This window comes from Mauremys mutica, chromosome 4, assembly GCF_020497125.1.
Source record: "Mauremys mutica isolate MM-2020 ecotype Southern chromosome 4, ASM2049712v1, whole genome shotgun sequence".
NCBI lineage: Eukaryota > Metazoa > Chordata > Testudines > Geoemydidae > Mauremys > Mauremys mutica.
The window spans coordinates 117,490,067-117,507,068 of NC_059075.1; the positions used below are offsets into that span (position 1 = coordinate 117,490,067).

The window sequence follows — 17,002 nt, forward strand, 5'->3', positions numbered from 1 at the left end:
GGCAGAATGCAGCCCTGACAAGTTCTGGGGTACAGTGAAATCCCAAAAGACCCACTGCTACCTGTACAGACAAAGGAAAGGACGACTGAGCACTACATTATGTCCAATGCCTTTCAAAATAAGAATCATCTCCATACACCCGATGACATAAACCAGCTAAATACTCAGGGCCACACTTTTAAAGCCAGACCACAATTTGGTAACTGCAGCCAGTTGCAGATGTAAGGTTGTGACTGCGCATCACTACAGGCAAATCTGATGCCATTTGGAGCCCAAGCCTGCACAGGGATCCTTGTGGGCAGAACTTTGAGGAATCTGCATCCACAGACAATGTGGAGATGATGCCTCCAAAAGTGGGTGTAAATGAGGCATTTACACAGCTCTCAGCTATTTTCCCCGTTGGGATTCCCTCCGAGACCTTTCCCCATTCAGCGTATCCAGAACAGCTTGTCCAGTTCTGGGAAAACACCTCATCCACGTCTCTGGGAGCCAGAACACGCCATTTGACTGGATTTTCATCTCTCAGGTTCCTTTATTTGGCATGCAGCAAAGCTACACTGAGTTGATCAGACTCAAGCATGAGGGGTAGGGAGAGGGCAATTCACACATCCAGACTTACAAAGACATCCTCTTCCTTTATATACATTTACACATTGCACTGCATTCTCTATACATTACACCACACATTTTTTGATTAGCTTGGTTACTTTGCAGGAACCAATCCCTATACAGCATGCTCTGTTCAAGTGCTATTCACGTGGAACCTGATCTTTACATTCCAGGTTTATCTTGTCCATAGTCCCTAGCATCAAGGTGCTGCTATTTATCTTAGGATATGTCAACACTTGCAGAGTTTTCAACTGTGAGAGTGAACCGGTGAAAGAAAAGCACTGGTATGTGTACTCACTTACTTGTACAGGCGTCAGAGTGGTCACATTTGCAAGCTATCCCACAGTGCAGCTCTTTCCATTTTGATAAAAGGTCTTGTGGGAAGGGCGGGGAGGGTGATCATGGGGCATTCTGGGTCCCTGCACAGCCTCCTCTCCCCAAACACTGAACAGCTCCAGTAGCTCAGCGTTGCTCCAAGCTGGGGATCCTTTGCCCCATGGAACAGGCATTGTCATCTGGCCAGAAGAGAAGCGAGCATTTGCCAAGAAAACAGGAAGAGGGTTTCAAAGTTCCTGGGGCTTTATAGGGGGAGGGGTGGACGTCTGTTTACCTGGCATCAAAGCAGCCAAGCTGCTGGCCAGAGTGGTCACCTAGGCATTGTGGGATATTCCGCGGGGGCTAAAACCTCTGCAAACAAGAAGAATGTTTCACTTTCTAAGTGTAATCTCTGCCCATCTCTCGGCACTGAATTTACCTCATTTCCCCTCCCCTTGTCCAGTTAAAGACAATACCGACACACACAAGAAACAGAGTTTTTTTAAACTTAAGAAAAGAAACGCCTAGTATATGGCCAGGAATATGCAGTTTCAGTAACAATATTGATGAACACACTTTACAGAGATCAACAAGTTCTGTAATGAGCTATAAAATACTATAGTCTCGTTTATTTACCATCCTCACATATTTTTACCAAAATGTTCAAAAATGGATGCTAAAAAGGTAGGGTTTGTCCTACACTCCCTTCTGTAACAAGCCATGGGCACCCAGAGAAAAACAAACACCCTCTTTTAGCTGCCAACCTGTCATTTTCCCTGCACAAGCTTCTGGAAGTGTTGATTCTAATAGATAAGAAACTGGGAATATGAAAAAATGTCCAGAAATTATCCATCAGGATTCCCCGAGCCCTAGAGAACAGGAGGATTCTTGTGCATTAGCGCAAACCATGGCAAGAAATACAATCTTTAAAGAGCAACATTCTTTCTTGATTCTGATCTTTATTGGACTCCAGCAAAACTGATGCAAACGTACATCCAGGATAAACAAATCTTGGAAATAGTGACACAAAATGCAAACTTAACAGCTGTGCATTTGTACAAAACCCTTGTAAATATACAAATGACAGTGACAGCTACTGGGATAGAATGAAAATTCTCTCCTGGATCCAAGGATGGCCTCTTGAGTCTCCCTCCTGCACTGACAGAGAGGTGACCAGGCCCCTCCCTCCAACCCACGTCTCTCCCTCCCTTAGGCCCCAGCCCTCTGCCCCGGCCACAAACTAACGACACCCTCCAAAGTCAGAACAAGAGTGGAGCGAATCCACCTCCTGCTCCTGAGTGTCTCACTCAAAGTTCATGTCAGGTTATTGAATCGAATGAGCCCTTCTGTGTCTGTTGAGGCTCACACTTGTACATGATTTTAGGGGTTTGGTCTCCCAGGCCTCCTGAAACAGGTAAAAACAGCCACTGACCCTTTCCCAGGGAGCGAAGCTTCAAAGTCTGGGCATCGGCATAACCAGCCTTGGGATTTTGCTTTATTCACCCCTAGTGACTCCAGATTCCCCAGGAAATCCAGTCAGCAAGCCAGGAACCCACAAATACATATAACACGTATTGATACAACAGCCTCTGAATAGGCCCATCTCAGTAAAGTCTTTGAAGTTTTCAATCTTCCAAGGTCTGGCTCATAAACATGTAGATAATAGAAAGTCTCAAAGACATGCCTGTGTTCATCTGTCACAAGGCTCACCAGTCAGTAACTCCCAGGATCATTCAACACTTAGAGATAGATTCAGTGTTTGCTATGTCCCAGGTCTCAGCTACAGGAGGTGATTTCAATGGTTAGCAGCTTTACTTCATTATTAAATTCCTCCAGCACTCTTCTGTGTAACCTTCTGGTTGTAACTGGTTTATTCCAACAATTCTACTTTTTGACAGTGACTTATCTCCGCTACCTGAATCCTCACTGCAGAGATTCCATTTCAGTATTAATAGATTTACATCAGCATAAACCCTCAATGGCTCTAGGGAATTAACCCTTCGTACTCTGTCTCTCATTGACACCTATGGTGTATCAAAAACTTGCTCTTTAGAAGTGGCTGAATTTCCTTGTTAAATTATGATCCTTGAGTCAAGAAATAAATGTCAGACCCCACACACCCCTCACTCCACAGCAGATCTCCCACTGATGGCAATGGGAGGTTGGCACAGAGCTCCAGAGTGGAGCGTGGCCTTTACGTAGCAATGATACCAACCAATGAAAAGTTCTGTTGCTTATTATTTGATTGGTGTTTTCCTGTCACATTCAGTATCAGTCACTGGGTAAATTTCCTCTCCTTTAAGACTAGTTTTTATTTTTTCCCTTTGTTTATCTCCCCCCCTTCACAGTCTGTGTGTCTCTTCTGGTTTTCCTTCCCTGTTAACTCCCATCCTCCCACCCATATGGATCTGCTTCCCACCCTCTTCCCCAGGGCCGGCTCCAGACCCCAGCGCGCCAAGTGCGCGCTTGGGGCGGCATGCCGCGGGAGGGCGGCAGGCGGCTCCGGTGGACCTCCCGCAGGCATGCCTGCGGAGGGTCCGCTGGTCCTGCGGCTTCGGTGGAGCATCTGCAGGCATGCCTGCAGGAGGTCTACCTGAGCCGCGGGACCAGCGAACCGTCCGCAGTCATGCCTGTGGGAGGTCTACCCGAGCCGCGGGACCAGCGCACCCTCCGCAGGCACGTCTGCAGGAGGTCCATTGGAGCCACGGGACCGGCGACCACCAGAGCGCCCCCCGCGGCGTGCCGCCCTGCTTCGGGCAGCACAATTCCTAGAGCCGCCCCTGCTCTTCCCCATTCCATCCCCTAAACCAATCAGCAATGAAATAGTTCACATTGACATTGAATTGGGGATTTAGAACTAGCACCCCTGGGAGATTACTGAGGGGCAGGGTTTGCATTAGCATTCACATCTCCCAGGGTCCTCAGGCCATCTGCAGACTCAGACAGACGTCGCTGCTTCAGTAATACTAGAGTCACATACAGGAAATTTTCTTCACAACTATGAGGCCAAAAAAGTTACTTTTAAAAAGTCAATAAAGAAAAGCTTATACTCTGCAGAATCTGAGTAAGTGATGCAGCAACAGAAAAACATCACATGGGACAGGTGTTTGACATGCCAACTTTAAAGGGAAAGCAATTCCCACTTCAAATCTCTTGTGCTACTGCAATTCCTTAAAGGGAGTCAAAAACTGTCTCAAGATTTGTAAATTCTCTATACAATCTTCCATTTCAGATACTTAACTATATATCAGCCAGAGAAGCCAATATGTAGCTATGCTTAACAGCAGAATTAGTCCAACCTCACGACAGTGCATCACAAAAATATTCCACATCATTTCTGAACTCCGAGACGTTAGTCTGCAGATGAATGTATGGCACTCGGATAGAAGACAGGCCATCCTCCTTGTCTTTGTACCTGGGTTCTGATGGCCGGATGCTGCATTATGCACAATCGACAAACCAGGTTGTATCTTCTGCAAAACTTCCAAGTCTTGGGTTGTTATTTCATCTATGTGGATTTCTGACAAACTGTGAAAACAAAAATGAACCATGACAAACAACTATCAACCTAAGCTCAAGCTTGTAAATATTTATCAACTTCTTAATGGAAATGAAGCTTAACAGAGCATTGCAATTTTAACCACAGGTGCCACAAAAATCAGTGTTCAAGTTACAAGAAGACAAAACAACTTTAGAAAGTATAGAAATGCAGAAATAAGGTCCCCCAACAACACAAACTCTGCCCTCCTAACCCCTGCCATCCTGTGCACTCTCCATGTTAGGCAGATGTGTGTCTAAAAGCATCACAGAGTAACATGTTAAATCTCAGACAGCTTGGCAGTTCAACCAGGAATATCTCAAACCCCACATTACTGTGGAGTTTTGTCTGCAGTCATCTTAAACCCCGTCCAACACACGTCATGCAGCTGAATGTACCCAACCGAACGGCAAGGGAAGAGGAGATGTAAGATGTTCACTACAGTGAGGAGCTGGATCACAGTAGAGAGTGAATGGTCAAAACGGTTGTCAAATATCCAGGGGCCGACAGGAGGAATTTCTATCAGGGACTGGAGGGCCTTGGAGAGACCTTTAGTGCTTATAGTAAGAATCAAACCACTGCTTCACTTTTCTATTTACCATCTAGACTTACTCCACAAACATGAATGAATTTAGCCCCCAGCACATGTGTGAGATAACCCCATTTAACGGACGAGGTAATTGAAGCACTAAGAGATGACATTTTCTAAAGCCTGTGCAGCCAAACCTGGCAGGCTGGGCAGCTACAAGGGTTTCCTTTTTGCTCCTCTGGAAGCTCAGAGTGATATTTAAAAGAAGGGGGGATGTTAGTCATACATCGCGGTCTGGGAGGAGTATGGAACAAAAAGAGAGGACAAGGTGTGGTTAAGGGCACAGCGGCTCATTCTGAATTTTCAAAGCCCTAGCAGGGATCCCATGTTCCCAGACAGGCGCTGGTCTCATCACAAGAGACATGGAACTAACTCACAAGATGCACGTTCGCACCCTCAGCTCCTGGCCAGGCATTAGCTCTAACAAGATGCTCCACACCTGGAGATCCAGCACTGTACACTGATGACCCAGGCCCAAAACACACTTCACAATCACAGCTGCACAAGGAGTCAGGAAACTATGGAGAATGACACAGATAGAGCAACTGTGGATTCATGGAGGAGAACTGGGGAAAATGAGGGGGAGAGGGGCCAGAAAGGAGAGGTGCACATCCCTGAGGCTGAAGGGATGCAAGGGGAGAGAGAGAGAGAGAGAGAGAGGAGGGGCCTGTGAGGAAAGTCTCTTCCCCAGGGGGCTGCTGGAGGGACAAGCAACACTGCAGTGAAGTAACTCATAGAGCAGCCCCCATGGCTTTAACAAGGCCATGGAGATTGAGGGAGGAAGGGGAAGTACAACACAGGACCTGGGTAGATCAAACAGTGGTTCCAAATCCAGGACCACAAGACGTTGCTGGGGAATGCAGCTGGGAGCACCATGGGGTGCCGCCTCTGGTCCTGTGTCCAGACATGGGCCCTGGAGGGTTGCAGATACTGGGGTAGACTAGGAAGCAGAGGAAGCCCCTGAAGCAGCCCACCATGCTGCTAGAAGTGACAGGAGCAGGAACAGCAGCAGTAGTACCAGCGGTGGAGAGGTGCAGGGGAGAGGTGCAGTGGCAGACACAAGTCAAAGTTTGCCCACAGCAGCAGCAGCAAAGTGGTGCCACATGTTACCAGTATCTGGGGCAAGCTCACAATGTGTCTCTTAAGTGATTTCTCTCCAACAGCAGAAGCATGATCAGGTGCATGTCCATCAGGAGGTCCTGGAAGCCCATCAGCAAGTAGAGGCAGATTGGGAGGTGCTGACCAAGGACTTCCGGCAATGAGCTGAGGGCCAACACCTATTTCAGGACCATTCTCCATAATCAGCAGCAGTGGCTCCAGGCATCAGTGCTGCAAGCGCATGCATGGGGCGGCAAGCTGCAGGGGGTGCCCTGCAGGTCCCTACAAGGGTGGCAGTCAGGCAGCCTTTGGCGGCTTGCCTGCGGGAGGTCCGCTGGTCTCATGGCTTCAGCAATAATTCAGCAGCGGGTACGCTGAATCCGTGGGAGCAGGGACCTCTCGCAGGCAAGCCGATGAAGGCAGCCTGCCTGCCATGCTTGGGGTGGTGGAATAGCTAGAGCCGCCCCTGATAATCAGTACTAAATGTAATTGTATGTACCACAGAGACAGCCATGGGCAGAAGCCAAAGCCTTCAAATGGCAGCTGGGAACCACCATGCACGCATGTATTTCTACACAAAATCATTAAAGATATCTGGGAAGCTGAGGAAATTCCTCAGGACTTCAAAGGTGTTATAATTACACTATGCAAAAATGAAGGGAACAAATCTGACTATGGTAATTATCAGGGTATCTCCCTGCTATCTGTAGGTGGCAAAATCCTAGTCCACATTTTGCTCAGTTGGGTTTTCAGAACAGTATCAGAGAAGTTTATACCAGAGACGCAGTGTGAATTTAGACCAGGTCGGAGCACCACAGAAACGATTTACTTTTGTGAGACAGATTACAGAAAAATGCATTCAACAAAACATGGGACTGTATGCTGTTGTCGTTGATCTTAAAATAAGTTTGAAACTGATCAGAAATGGCCTCTGGAAAATTCAAGAAAAAAGTTTGGCTGCCCCACCAAATTAGTTATCATCATATGTCAATTCCATGAAGACATGTCTGGTCAAGTACCCTCAGATGGTGGCTTTTCTAAATCACTCCCCATATCTAATGGGGTGAAACAAGGCTGCAAACTGGCACTAGCCCTTTTTGGTCTCTTTTTTTGCAGCCATTCTGATTTATGCAACCAATAACTTTCAAAAGGGTGTCTACATAAGGTACAATCTCCAAAGGGTTACTGCAAAGACAAACGTTCTTGAGAAACTCATGCATGAAGGCTTTTTCCAGATGAATGTCCTCTATTTAATCCGAGTTAAAAAAGACCTACAACTTATCCCTAATAGGTTCTCAGAGGCCACTGTAGTAGAGGGAGAGAGCCTGGTGCAAGATCTGACGCCTGAACCAGAGGCTGTGAACCAAAGTCAAGCTATGAATTAAAGCAGATGCTTTACAGGCTCACTGTCCAGTACATGAACTTGGCAATGTTCCTGCTAGCATTGCTAAAAGTACCACACACTAGATAATTATATAAATACATTCCAGAAGGTGAAGAAAAATACCCCCCAATCTAGCACAAAATAAGATGCTTTGATAGAATAATGAATAGGGATGTTTTGTCCAAGATATCAGAAATAAGAACATAAGAACAGCCATACTGGATCAGATCAAAGGTCCATCTAGTCCAGTATCCTGTCTTCTGACAGTGGCCAATGCCAGGTGCCCCAGAGGGAATGAACAGAACAGATCATCAAGTGATCCATCCCCTCTTGCCCATTCCCAGCTTCTGGCAAACAAAGGCTAGGGACACCATCCCTGAATAAGGCACAAGAGGAGGTAACAAACAGATGTCATGAAACACGTAAGGTGGTACATAAGTTGTCTATCCCAGTTGTTTGTCTCAGTCTATAAATGTTGGGGTACCTCACCTTAAACCTTTGAGTGGCCAAGGGGACAGCACAGACTCCCATTCCTGACTGAGCCGCTTCTTGCCGCAGGGCACCCATGTGTTAATGTATTTGTGCAAGTTGTTAGGACTGTGCTTTGAGGGCAATAAACCTGGCCAAGTGGCTTTGTGACTCAGCCATGCCTGTGGTCCTTCTCTCTGAGTAACATTGAGGTCTGCTGAATTAGCAGGCTGCACTCTCTGCTAGTGCTGATAACATCGGAGCTCCAAGGACAGAAGCACTGAGCAGCTGTAACAGCTTAGCAGCCTTGACAGCATCGAAGCAACAACATTTCACCCTTCAGCAACTAAACAGTTTAGACTCACCATCGTCCTGGAAAAAGCTGAAGTCCTCTTTCACTCAGCTCCGTCAACCACAACTATTGAGCAAAACATCACCACTGATGGTAAAGAACTAACAAGCATCAATCACTTTACATGCTTGAGTAGCACCATCTCAAATTATGGTTTCCAGGATGAAGAAATACCAGATAGAATACAAAAGGCAAGCCAGGCCCTGAGAAGACTTTGCCATTGGATACTCAACCAGCACACCATCAGTCAACGGAACTTATTATGGATAATGCAGCAATGATAGTGTCCCTTTCATATAGATGTGAAACATGGACAGCTTATCACAGATACATTAAGCAATTTTACAAATTCCACTTGCCGTCTCCACTCCATTCAGAAAGTCAACTGGCAAGACAAAGTCTCAGACATTAACGTCCTTGAAAGCGCAAAAGGCACAAGCACTGAGGTAATGATCATCCAAGCTCAGTTTAGATGGACAGGTCCTGTTATCAGAATGGGCAACAGACTCCCAAAGAAAGTTCCCTATGGAGGGAGCTGAAACTCAGAAAGCTCCAGAGGGAGAGTCAAAGAAAATGTTTCAAAAACACCCTTAAGCAGAATCTGACCGTATGTGGCATAAATATTGATAACTTTGAAGACATAGCCAAGGACAGACATGAATGGAGCGCTACTGTCAATAACGGTTGTGAACAGTTTGAGGAAGACAGACAAGAAAAACTGATTGAAAAAAAGGGCCAAGCATCATGCAAAGTCTTCCATGGGAGCCTGCATGTTCGTGTGTGACATGTTTGTGGTCTTGCTCCTCATAGGTCAGGCTGTACAGCCACATGAGAACACGTGCAATGCTGTGACATTATCATCAGATATGACGGATTGCTATGCATGTGTTCCTAAGAGATTTAGCAATGATTGATTGGTTTGGTGTTAGGAAGGAAATGACATTGCTACTATGTGCAGTTCACAATGGGTGACTGGGGGAGGATAACCAAATTGCACCCTTGTATTATTTGGTGAATAGTTCAGAAATCCAGATAAATGTGTTATTTAATTATTTTGTAAAGGCTTCACTAGCCAAAAATTGACAAATTCGACATATTGGCTGAGAACATTATAACTAGAGCAGAAAACGTTTCCCTCCCTCCATTCCCTCACTCCCAAAATATTCACCTTATAATGGGGGGGACCCCAAAAAACGTTTTGGTTTTCAGCTGAAAGTTTCTGAGTTTTGAGTGTTCTGTTTTCTAAAGAACAACTGAGAATTTGAGAGGAAAGCAGATATTTCTAAACTCGATTTTCTGTCAAATGACCTTTTGACAAAAGAATTTCTACCAGTTGTGCTGCTGTCTGCTTGTCAAACAGGGAACTTGCTCACTGGGTTTTCCACAGGTGCTCGACTGTAGGAGATGGGAGGAGGAGGTGGGTTGCCTAAGTTACACTGTTGGCTGTTTCAGGCTCTGACTAGCCTGGAGTCAGAATGGCACAAAGGTGGCTTAAAGCTACTTTCGCCCCTGCCCCTGTGTGTACAGTGCCTCCTGGAGACACAGAACACACTCCCGCCCTCAGCTCGTACAGATCAGCCCAATTCAGCTCATTGGTTCATGCAGGCCACACCTGTCTCTAGGTGACTGGAAGCCCAGCACACACTGTGATGGATTCTTTTAATACAGAAAGCAGAAGTCACTTACTCGAGCTTCTCTAACTTGCAGTTTGGATGTTTCAGTCCTTCACACAGAAGCTTCACTCCTGAATAACTCAGATTATTACCTCTCAGGTTCAACTCTCTCAGGGACTGGTTTGTGCTGAGCAGAGAGGAGAGATCTCCACAGCAAGCATCAGTGAGCTGGCAATCCCAAACCCTGCAGAGATGGAGATGGGCACAGTGAACAGAGAGGAACTGACCACTTCACTCCATTTGATTCATTCATCAATGTACTGAAGCACGAGCTTCAGAGGGGTAGCCGTGTTAGTCTGCATTAGCAAAAACAACAAGGAGTCTTTGTGGCACCTTAGAGACTAACAAATGTATTTGAGCATAAGCTTTCGTGGGCTATTACCCACTTCATCAGATACATGGAGTGAAAAATACAGTAGGCAGGTATAAATATACAGCACATGAAAAGATGGGAGTTGCCTTTCCTAAGTGGTGGGGAGTCAGTGCTAACAAGGCCAATTAAGTGAAGGTGGATGTGGCCTATTCCCAACAGTTGACAAGAAGGTGTGAGTATCAACAGAGGGAAAATTACTTTTTGTAGTGACCCAACCACTCCAAGTCATTATTCAGGCCTAATTTGAAGGTGTCAAGTTTGCAAATTAATTCCAGTTCTGAAGTTTCTCATTTGAGTCTGTTTTTGAAGTTTTTTATTGAAGAATAGCCACTTTTATGTCTGTTATTGAGTGTTCAGGGAGATTGAGTTGCTCTCCTAATAGTTTTTTAATGTTTCAATTCTTGATGTCTGATTTGTGTCCAGTTATTCTTTTGCGCAGCGACTGTCCAGTTTGGACAATGTACATGGCAGAGGGGCATTGCTGGCACATAACAACATATATCATATTGGTAGATGTGCAGATGAACAAGCCCCTGATGGTGTGACTGATGTGGTTAGGTCCTATGAGGGTGATGTTTATGTGACTGTCGCTTATTTGCACTCTACAGTCCAGGAAGTGGCTCTCTTGTGTGAAATGGTCCAGGCTGAGGTTGATGGTAGGATGGAAATTGTTGAAATGATGGTGGAATTCCTCAAGGGCCTCCTTCCCATGGGTCCAGATGATGATGATGTCATCAGTGTAGTGCAAGTAGAGGAGGGGCGTTAGGGGACGAGAGCTGAGGAAGCGTTGTTCTAAGTCAGCCATAAAAATGTTGCCATACTGTGGAGCCATGCATGTACCCATAGCAGTGCCGCTGATTTGAAGGTATAAATCATCCCCAAATCTGAAATAGTTGTGAGTGAGGACAAAGTCATGAAGCTCAGCTGCCAGGTTTGCTGTGACATCATCAAGGACACTATTCCTGACAGCTTGTAGTCCACCTTTGTGTGGAATGTTGGTGTAGAGGGCTTCTACATCCATAGTGGCCAGAATGGTGTTTTCTGGAAGATCACCAATGGATTGTAGTTTCCTCAGGAAGTCAGTGGTGTCTCAAAGATAGGTGAGAGTACTGGTAGCGTAGGGCCTGAGGAGAGAGTCCACATAGCCAGACAATCCTGCTGTCAGGGTGCCAATGCCTGAGATGATGGGGTCTCCAGGATTCCCAGGTTTATGGATCTTGGGTAGCCCTCAATGCGATCCGAGGGTACTGGCCTGTAGAATGTGGTGTCAGAGAGTTGCCTAGTAGCCTCTTGTTCATACTCTGACCTATTCGTGATGATGACAGCACCTCCTTTGTCAGCCTTTTTGATTATAATGTCAGAGTTGTTTCTGAGGGTGTGGATGGTGGTGTGTTCTGCATGGCTGAGATTATGGGGCAAGTGATGTTTTTCCACCCGTGCACGTTGGCGGAAGCACTCTATGTAGAAGTCCAGTCTGTTGTTGTGACCTTCAGGAAGAGTCCACGCAGAATCCTTCTTCTTGTAACATTGGTAGGAAGGTGTCTGTGGGTTAGTGTGCTGTTCAGTGGTGTGGTGGAAATACTCGAGTCGGAGATGGTGAAAGAAGGATTCCAGGTCACCACAGAACTGTATCATGTTTGTGGGGGTGTTGGGGCAGAAGGAGAAGCCCCGAGATAGGACAGACTCTTCTGCTAGGCTAAGAGCATAGCCGGATAGATTAACAATATTGTTGAGTGAGTTAAGGGTACCACCGTTGTGGCCCCTTGTGGCACGTGTTCAGGCTGCTTCAGCATTTCCTCTTTGGTACCATGATTTAGTCACTCAGGACTTTCTAAAAGTTACCTTTGGGTGAAATATTCCAGTTCTGCTCACTACTGCCCAAGTGTGAATGTCTTCTGGAAGTTTGGGATAAAACAAACAGTCCCACTATTTTTGTGAATTAGGCAAGTTCGGGGGCGGGGGGGGGGAGTGGGAACACACTTTCCTTCATTATCAAAATAAAGTTAAAAATTTAAAAGAAAACCAAAAACTCCTGCTCCAGTGCTCGTGAGTATGTGTGCACTATTTCTTTACATATGTAGAAGGAAACCAGGCATGAGGGAAGGCTCCAGGCACACGCTTGAGAGTGAAAGGGAGAGAATAACTTTAGGGATAATGGTCTTTTCTTTATTCTAATAATGTTCCTTTGTTTATTGTCAGAGGAAAGTGACTCTTTCTGTGATTCTTGACTATTGTCACACAGGAGCACAGAAGTGCCTGCGGAGATAAAGTTAACACTTGTGGGAGTAATGGCCCTTAGGCTGGGGAAGGGCTCTATTGTGTCGTGCAGAAAATGGATTTTCTCTTAGCTGTTATGAACATTTATGTACAATCATGAGACTGAATGTACAAAACCCACATTTACATGCCCAAATGTCTGTGCTCACAATTTAGTAATTGTATGTCCAGTTGCTCCTGCAAATGCAGGTGATTTCATAAGTGAAAATAGGACCTAAAATAGTTTCAGTGGAAAATTAGAGAGCACTTTTGAAAAGGCTGGTCTAACAAGGAAAGTACAGTAACTCCTCACTTAGTTATCTTGGTTAATGTTGTTTCCTTGTTACACTGCTGATCAATTAAGGAACATGCTTGTTTAAAGTTGTGAAATGCTGCCTTATAATGTTGTTTGTCAGCCGCCTGCTTTGTCCACTGCTTGCAGAAAGAGCAGCCCGTTGCAGCTAGCTGGTGGGGGCTTGGAACTAGGGTGGACCAGCAGCCCCCCATCAGCTCCCTGCTCCGCTAAGTTCCCTGTGTGGCACCCAGCAGGCTACCAATTGCCAGCAGTTCAGGTGTCCCTCCCCCCATTGCCATGTGTTGCTCCTGCCCTCTGCCTTGGAGCTGCTCCCGGGAGCCTCCTGCTTGCTGTGTGGTGGTGGTGGGGTAGAGGGGGGCTAATATGAAGGTTTCCCCCTCCCCCCTTGCTTCTGCCCCCGCTTACCCTATCTCCATAGAGCAGGGTCGAGGGGACATGACAAGGCTCGGGACAGAGGGAGCTTGCAGGCACAGCTGCTATCTCAACTTCCTGATCTATAAAGGCAGTGTACTTAGAGAGGGGTCAGCATATTTAAAAGGGCAATGCACATCTCTCTCTCTCACACACACACACAGAGGGTGTGTGTCTCTGTCTGCCATGCTGTTCCCCCCCCACTCTATTTGTGCTGCCTTGTAGAGTATGAGGCTACATTAACAACAATGTGTTAACCCTTGAGGGCTCAGCTGAGTTCTAGTTCCTCATTTAGCAGTAAGGCATCCCCTGGGAAATATTCCACCCTCTGATTCCATCACCTCAACCAAGCTTCACAATCATCATTGTTGTGTACAGTATTAAATTGTTTGTTTAAAATTTATACTGTGTATGTCTTTTGCCTGGTGAAAAAAAATGTCCCTGTAACCTAACCCCCTGTATTTACATTAATTCTTATGGAGAAATTGGATTCGCTTAACATCGTTTCTCTTAAAGTCGCATTTTTCAGGAACGTAACTACAATGTTAAGAAAGGAGTTACTGTATCAAGGAACCCAGCAATGACTTACACTAATTTCTGCAGTTTACATCTGGGATGTTTCAGTCCTTCACACAGAAGTTTAATTCCTAAATCTCCCAGTTCATTCCCACTCAGCTCCAGCTCAGTCAGGGACTGGTTTGTACTGAGGGCAGCAGAGAGATCCCCACAGCAAGCAGCTGTGAGACTGCACTGCCGCAATCTGCAAAGGGAACAGAGAGAACAATAACCATCTCCTTCCGTAAAGGGGTCAGTATTTGCTTTACTAAGTTCAGTGACACTTTCTTCATTCTGATAACTTGGTAGTTTCAGTGCCTATAAAGCCATGTCACCCAATGTATTTTAATTATTAAAATTCAATATGTGATGAGTTACTGATTAAGATTGTATTTGTACACAGTGCAAGAACAGTTTCAGAATATTTCACATAGCATCCCACAAAAATACAGACATTGGATAATCATCTGATATGAGATGCACATTCTGTGCACATACTCCCACCTGCCAAGCCCTGTGCTTAACAAGCTAAGTTCTTGTAGCAGATGAGAGCTTTGGTCATCTTATTAGACTAGGAGAGTGCACTACCAGTTCCCCTCAAGGTTTCTTGTCTACACCATGATCCCTGATTCACTCTCTGATTTTTAAATGAAAATATTCAATTTTTTTTAAATTGACATGCGCAACACCATCACATTTCATAAACTGACAAAGTTTAAATGATTCTGAAATTTTCACAATGTTTCTTTCAGGTTTTTCAACCAGTTCCACTGCCAGCCCTGCACCCGCCCCTGGGTCAAAGAGAAAAGTGGACTCTAACCCTCCTTAGCAGCATCACTAGCAACCCTGAACCAACTGAGGGCTATGACAAGGTTAGGTAAGATATAAGTGTAGACCTCAGCTGTAAAACACCTCAGCTGAATCAGAGTTACTAGAGATGATGAGTAAACAGAAGAGAACAGGCAATAAAAACCTGTCAGTCCTCTTCTTTCTACACTAACAAATCTCATTGTCACGTAGAATCTCTCACAAAGGCCAGAAATTAGCACCATTTTCACTCCATATAAAATTGGATGTGAATTTGTAGTAAAGCTTTTCTCCAAAATGTATCTCCCTCTGTGACATTCTATACCTTGGGGGAGTGTACTGTAACCCCCATATTCCTCATTTTCATATAATCGTGATCTTACATATAAAGCATGCCTTGTAAGTTATCAGGGAAAGGTTATGATCTGCTGAAAGTCATTTCTCCATCCATATATGTGTATCATTAATGCATAGGAAGTTATGAGAATTGTGTTGTATGGTGGTCACCAAAACATGCTGTAATTTGGGGAAGTCAGCCAGATATTAGCTCCCCAGAGGCAACAGCAAGGACAGTAACCAATGTGGGGCGGGGTGTCAAACAACCCATCAACAACCATTGTCCAGCGAGGGAGCTACAATGCAACGATTCACCTGCATGAGGCCACACCAGGGGAATTGCTCAACCTTGCTTAGAGAGACTTCGCAATGCCCCCTCATACAAGCCTGGATTTGTGCTTCCCAAGCACATCGACTGAGGGTATAAAACAGACAGAATGGACACACACTGGGCCCTTCTCCAGCCCCGTCACCCATGCTGCAAGAAACCAAGACACTGAGAAGAAGACAAGACTCCAACACAGGAGACTGGCCCAGGCGTAAGGAACAAACCTGTATATTAATGTCTCTCTCACACCTTTAGCATTAGGCTGGATTAGTCTCTGTGAAGAAACTCGACAGGCACACCATGCCCTGGGTGAGGAGGAGTCCTCCATGTTGTGCATCAGCCCAGCACCTGGCTTACTTACTGGGTGAGGATGGAGAAGAGGGTTTGCCACACAATTAGTTTAGTGGTTTCATGTCAAATGGAATTTGATTCTTAGGTGTTTACTATGATTTGCAGCTCAGAGATACATTTAAAATGGAATACAGAGTAATACCAGACAATGGGTAGAAATGCATTGCTGCCAAACTCTTGGCATAGCAGCAGTAACAAAAGAGCTAATGAAAGGAGTTTGCTTACACTATTGTTTTTAGTTTACAGTTTGGATCCTTCAGTCCTTGACACAATGAGTATGCAGTTGAAGTTCTCAGATCTTTAATCCCTGGGTTCCTAGAAGAGAAAACGGAAGTTGAAAATATAATTTCCTAACGGCAGATTTCCCATCTCTTTTCCTGACGATGATGGGGTAGGTTTTATTCGACAGCAAACATTTGTTATCCTCTTTAAAAAGAAAACAAAGAGAAGCATCTGAAGACACCACAGTCCATTCTTCTGATGTCATGTTAGCTATTCATTCCTAAAAGTAGTGTAAGTCACCCTTACCTTGTGCAGCATTTGTCCCCCTCTAGTGGCTGGGCCATATAAAAGAGGATTGTGGCGATCGAAGGGATGGGGGAAAGCAGCAGGCAGGAGATATTAGACTTAGTCTACTTGCAGATTTTCTGCATGGGTTTACAGCTGAGGCACCCTGACCCCGCTGAAATTTCTTTTAATGCACCTACTCAAGCCTATCAGAGAGCAGGATCCTGCTCCCACTTCTAGGGAGTCTAAAATTTAATTTTGGGGGACTGCAAACTATGGATAAGACTTCACAGTAGAGTTACACTAGGGAGACAGGAGAATTTAACGACACTTCAGGAAATATGGGCCTGCTAACTAAGATCCTGATTCTGCAGTCCTGCCTCACACAAATAGTCCTTACTACTAAATAATTAATTACTAAGTAAAGCAGTGTCACCTTCACTTCCCTGAAACTAATGACATGGATAAGGTTTTACAGGATCAGGCTCTAGTAGCATTCTCACACTAAAACACAGACATGAATAATCTTGATGATTTACAGTTTTTTGCCTAGAAAACAATATATCCTTCCTACAAAATACGTAATGCCTCCCTTACCTTCAGAAACATGAAAAACATGGTTATGATTTATTCAGATAATTGTGACTGTAATTTCTACTTGTCCTCTGCTCAACCCACTCCCACCTCGTATCAGTTTATTATGCCCACTTGTAGTGCATGGTATTCACCTAGGCTG

General features: G+C 45.3%; 1 protein-coding gene across 1 annotated transcript in view; it reads right to left on the minus strand.

Annotated features, from left to right (window-relative positions):
- Positions 1–3,625: 3,625 nt before the first annotated feature.
- The window catches only part of LOC123368704 (NACHT, LRR and PYD domains-containing protein 3-like), a 35,174-nt gene continuing 21,797 nt past the window's right edge, over positions 3,626–17,002 (minus strand). Inside the window, exons 9-12 of the mRNA XM_045013748.1 lie at positions 15,985–16,074; positions 13,972–14,142; positions 10,040–10,210; positions 3,626–4,452 (exon numbers count right to left, since the gene is read on the minus strand). Coding sequence (XP_044869683.1) covers positions 4,161–4,452; positions 10,040–10,210; positions 13,972–14,142; positions 15,985–16,074 — 724 coding nt within the window. The 3' untranslated portion in view covers positions 3,626–4,160. The remainder of the gene's footprint in view (positions 4,453–10,039; positions 10,211–13,971; positions 14,143–15,984; positions 16,075–17,002) is intronic.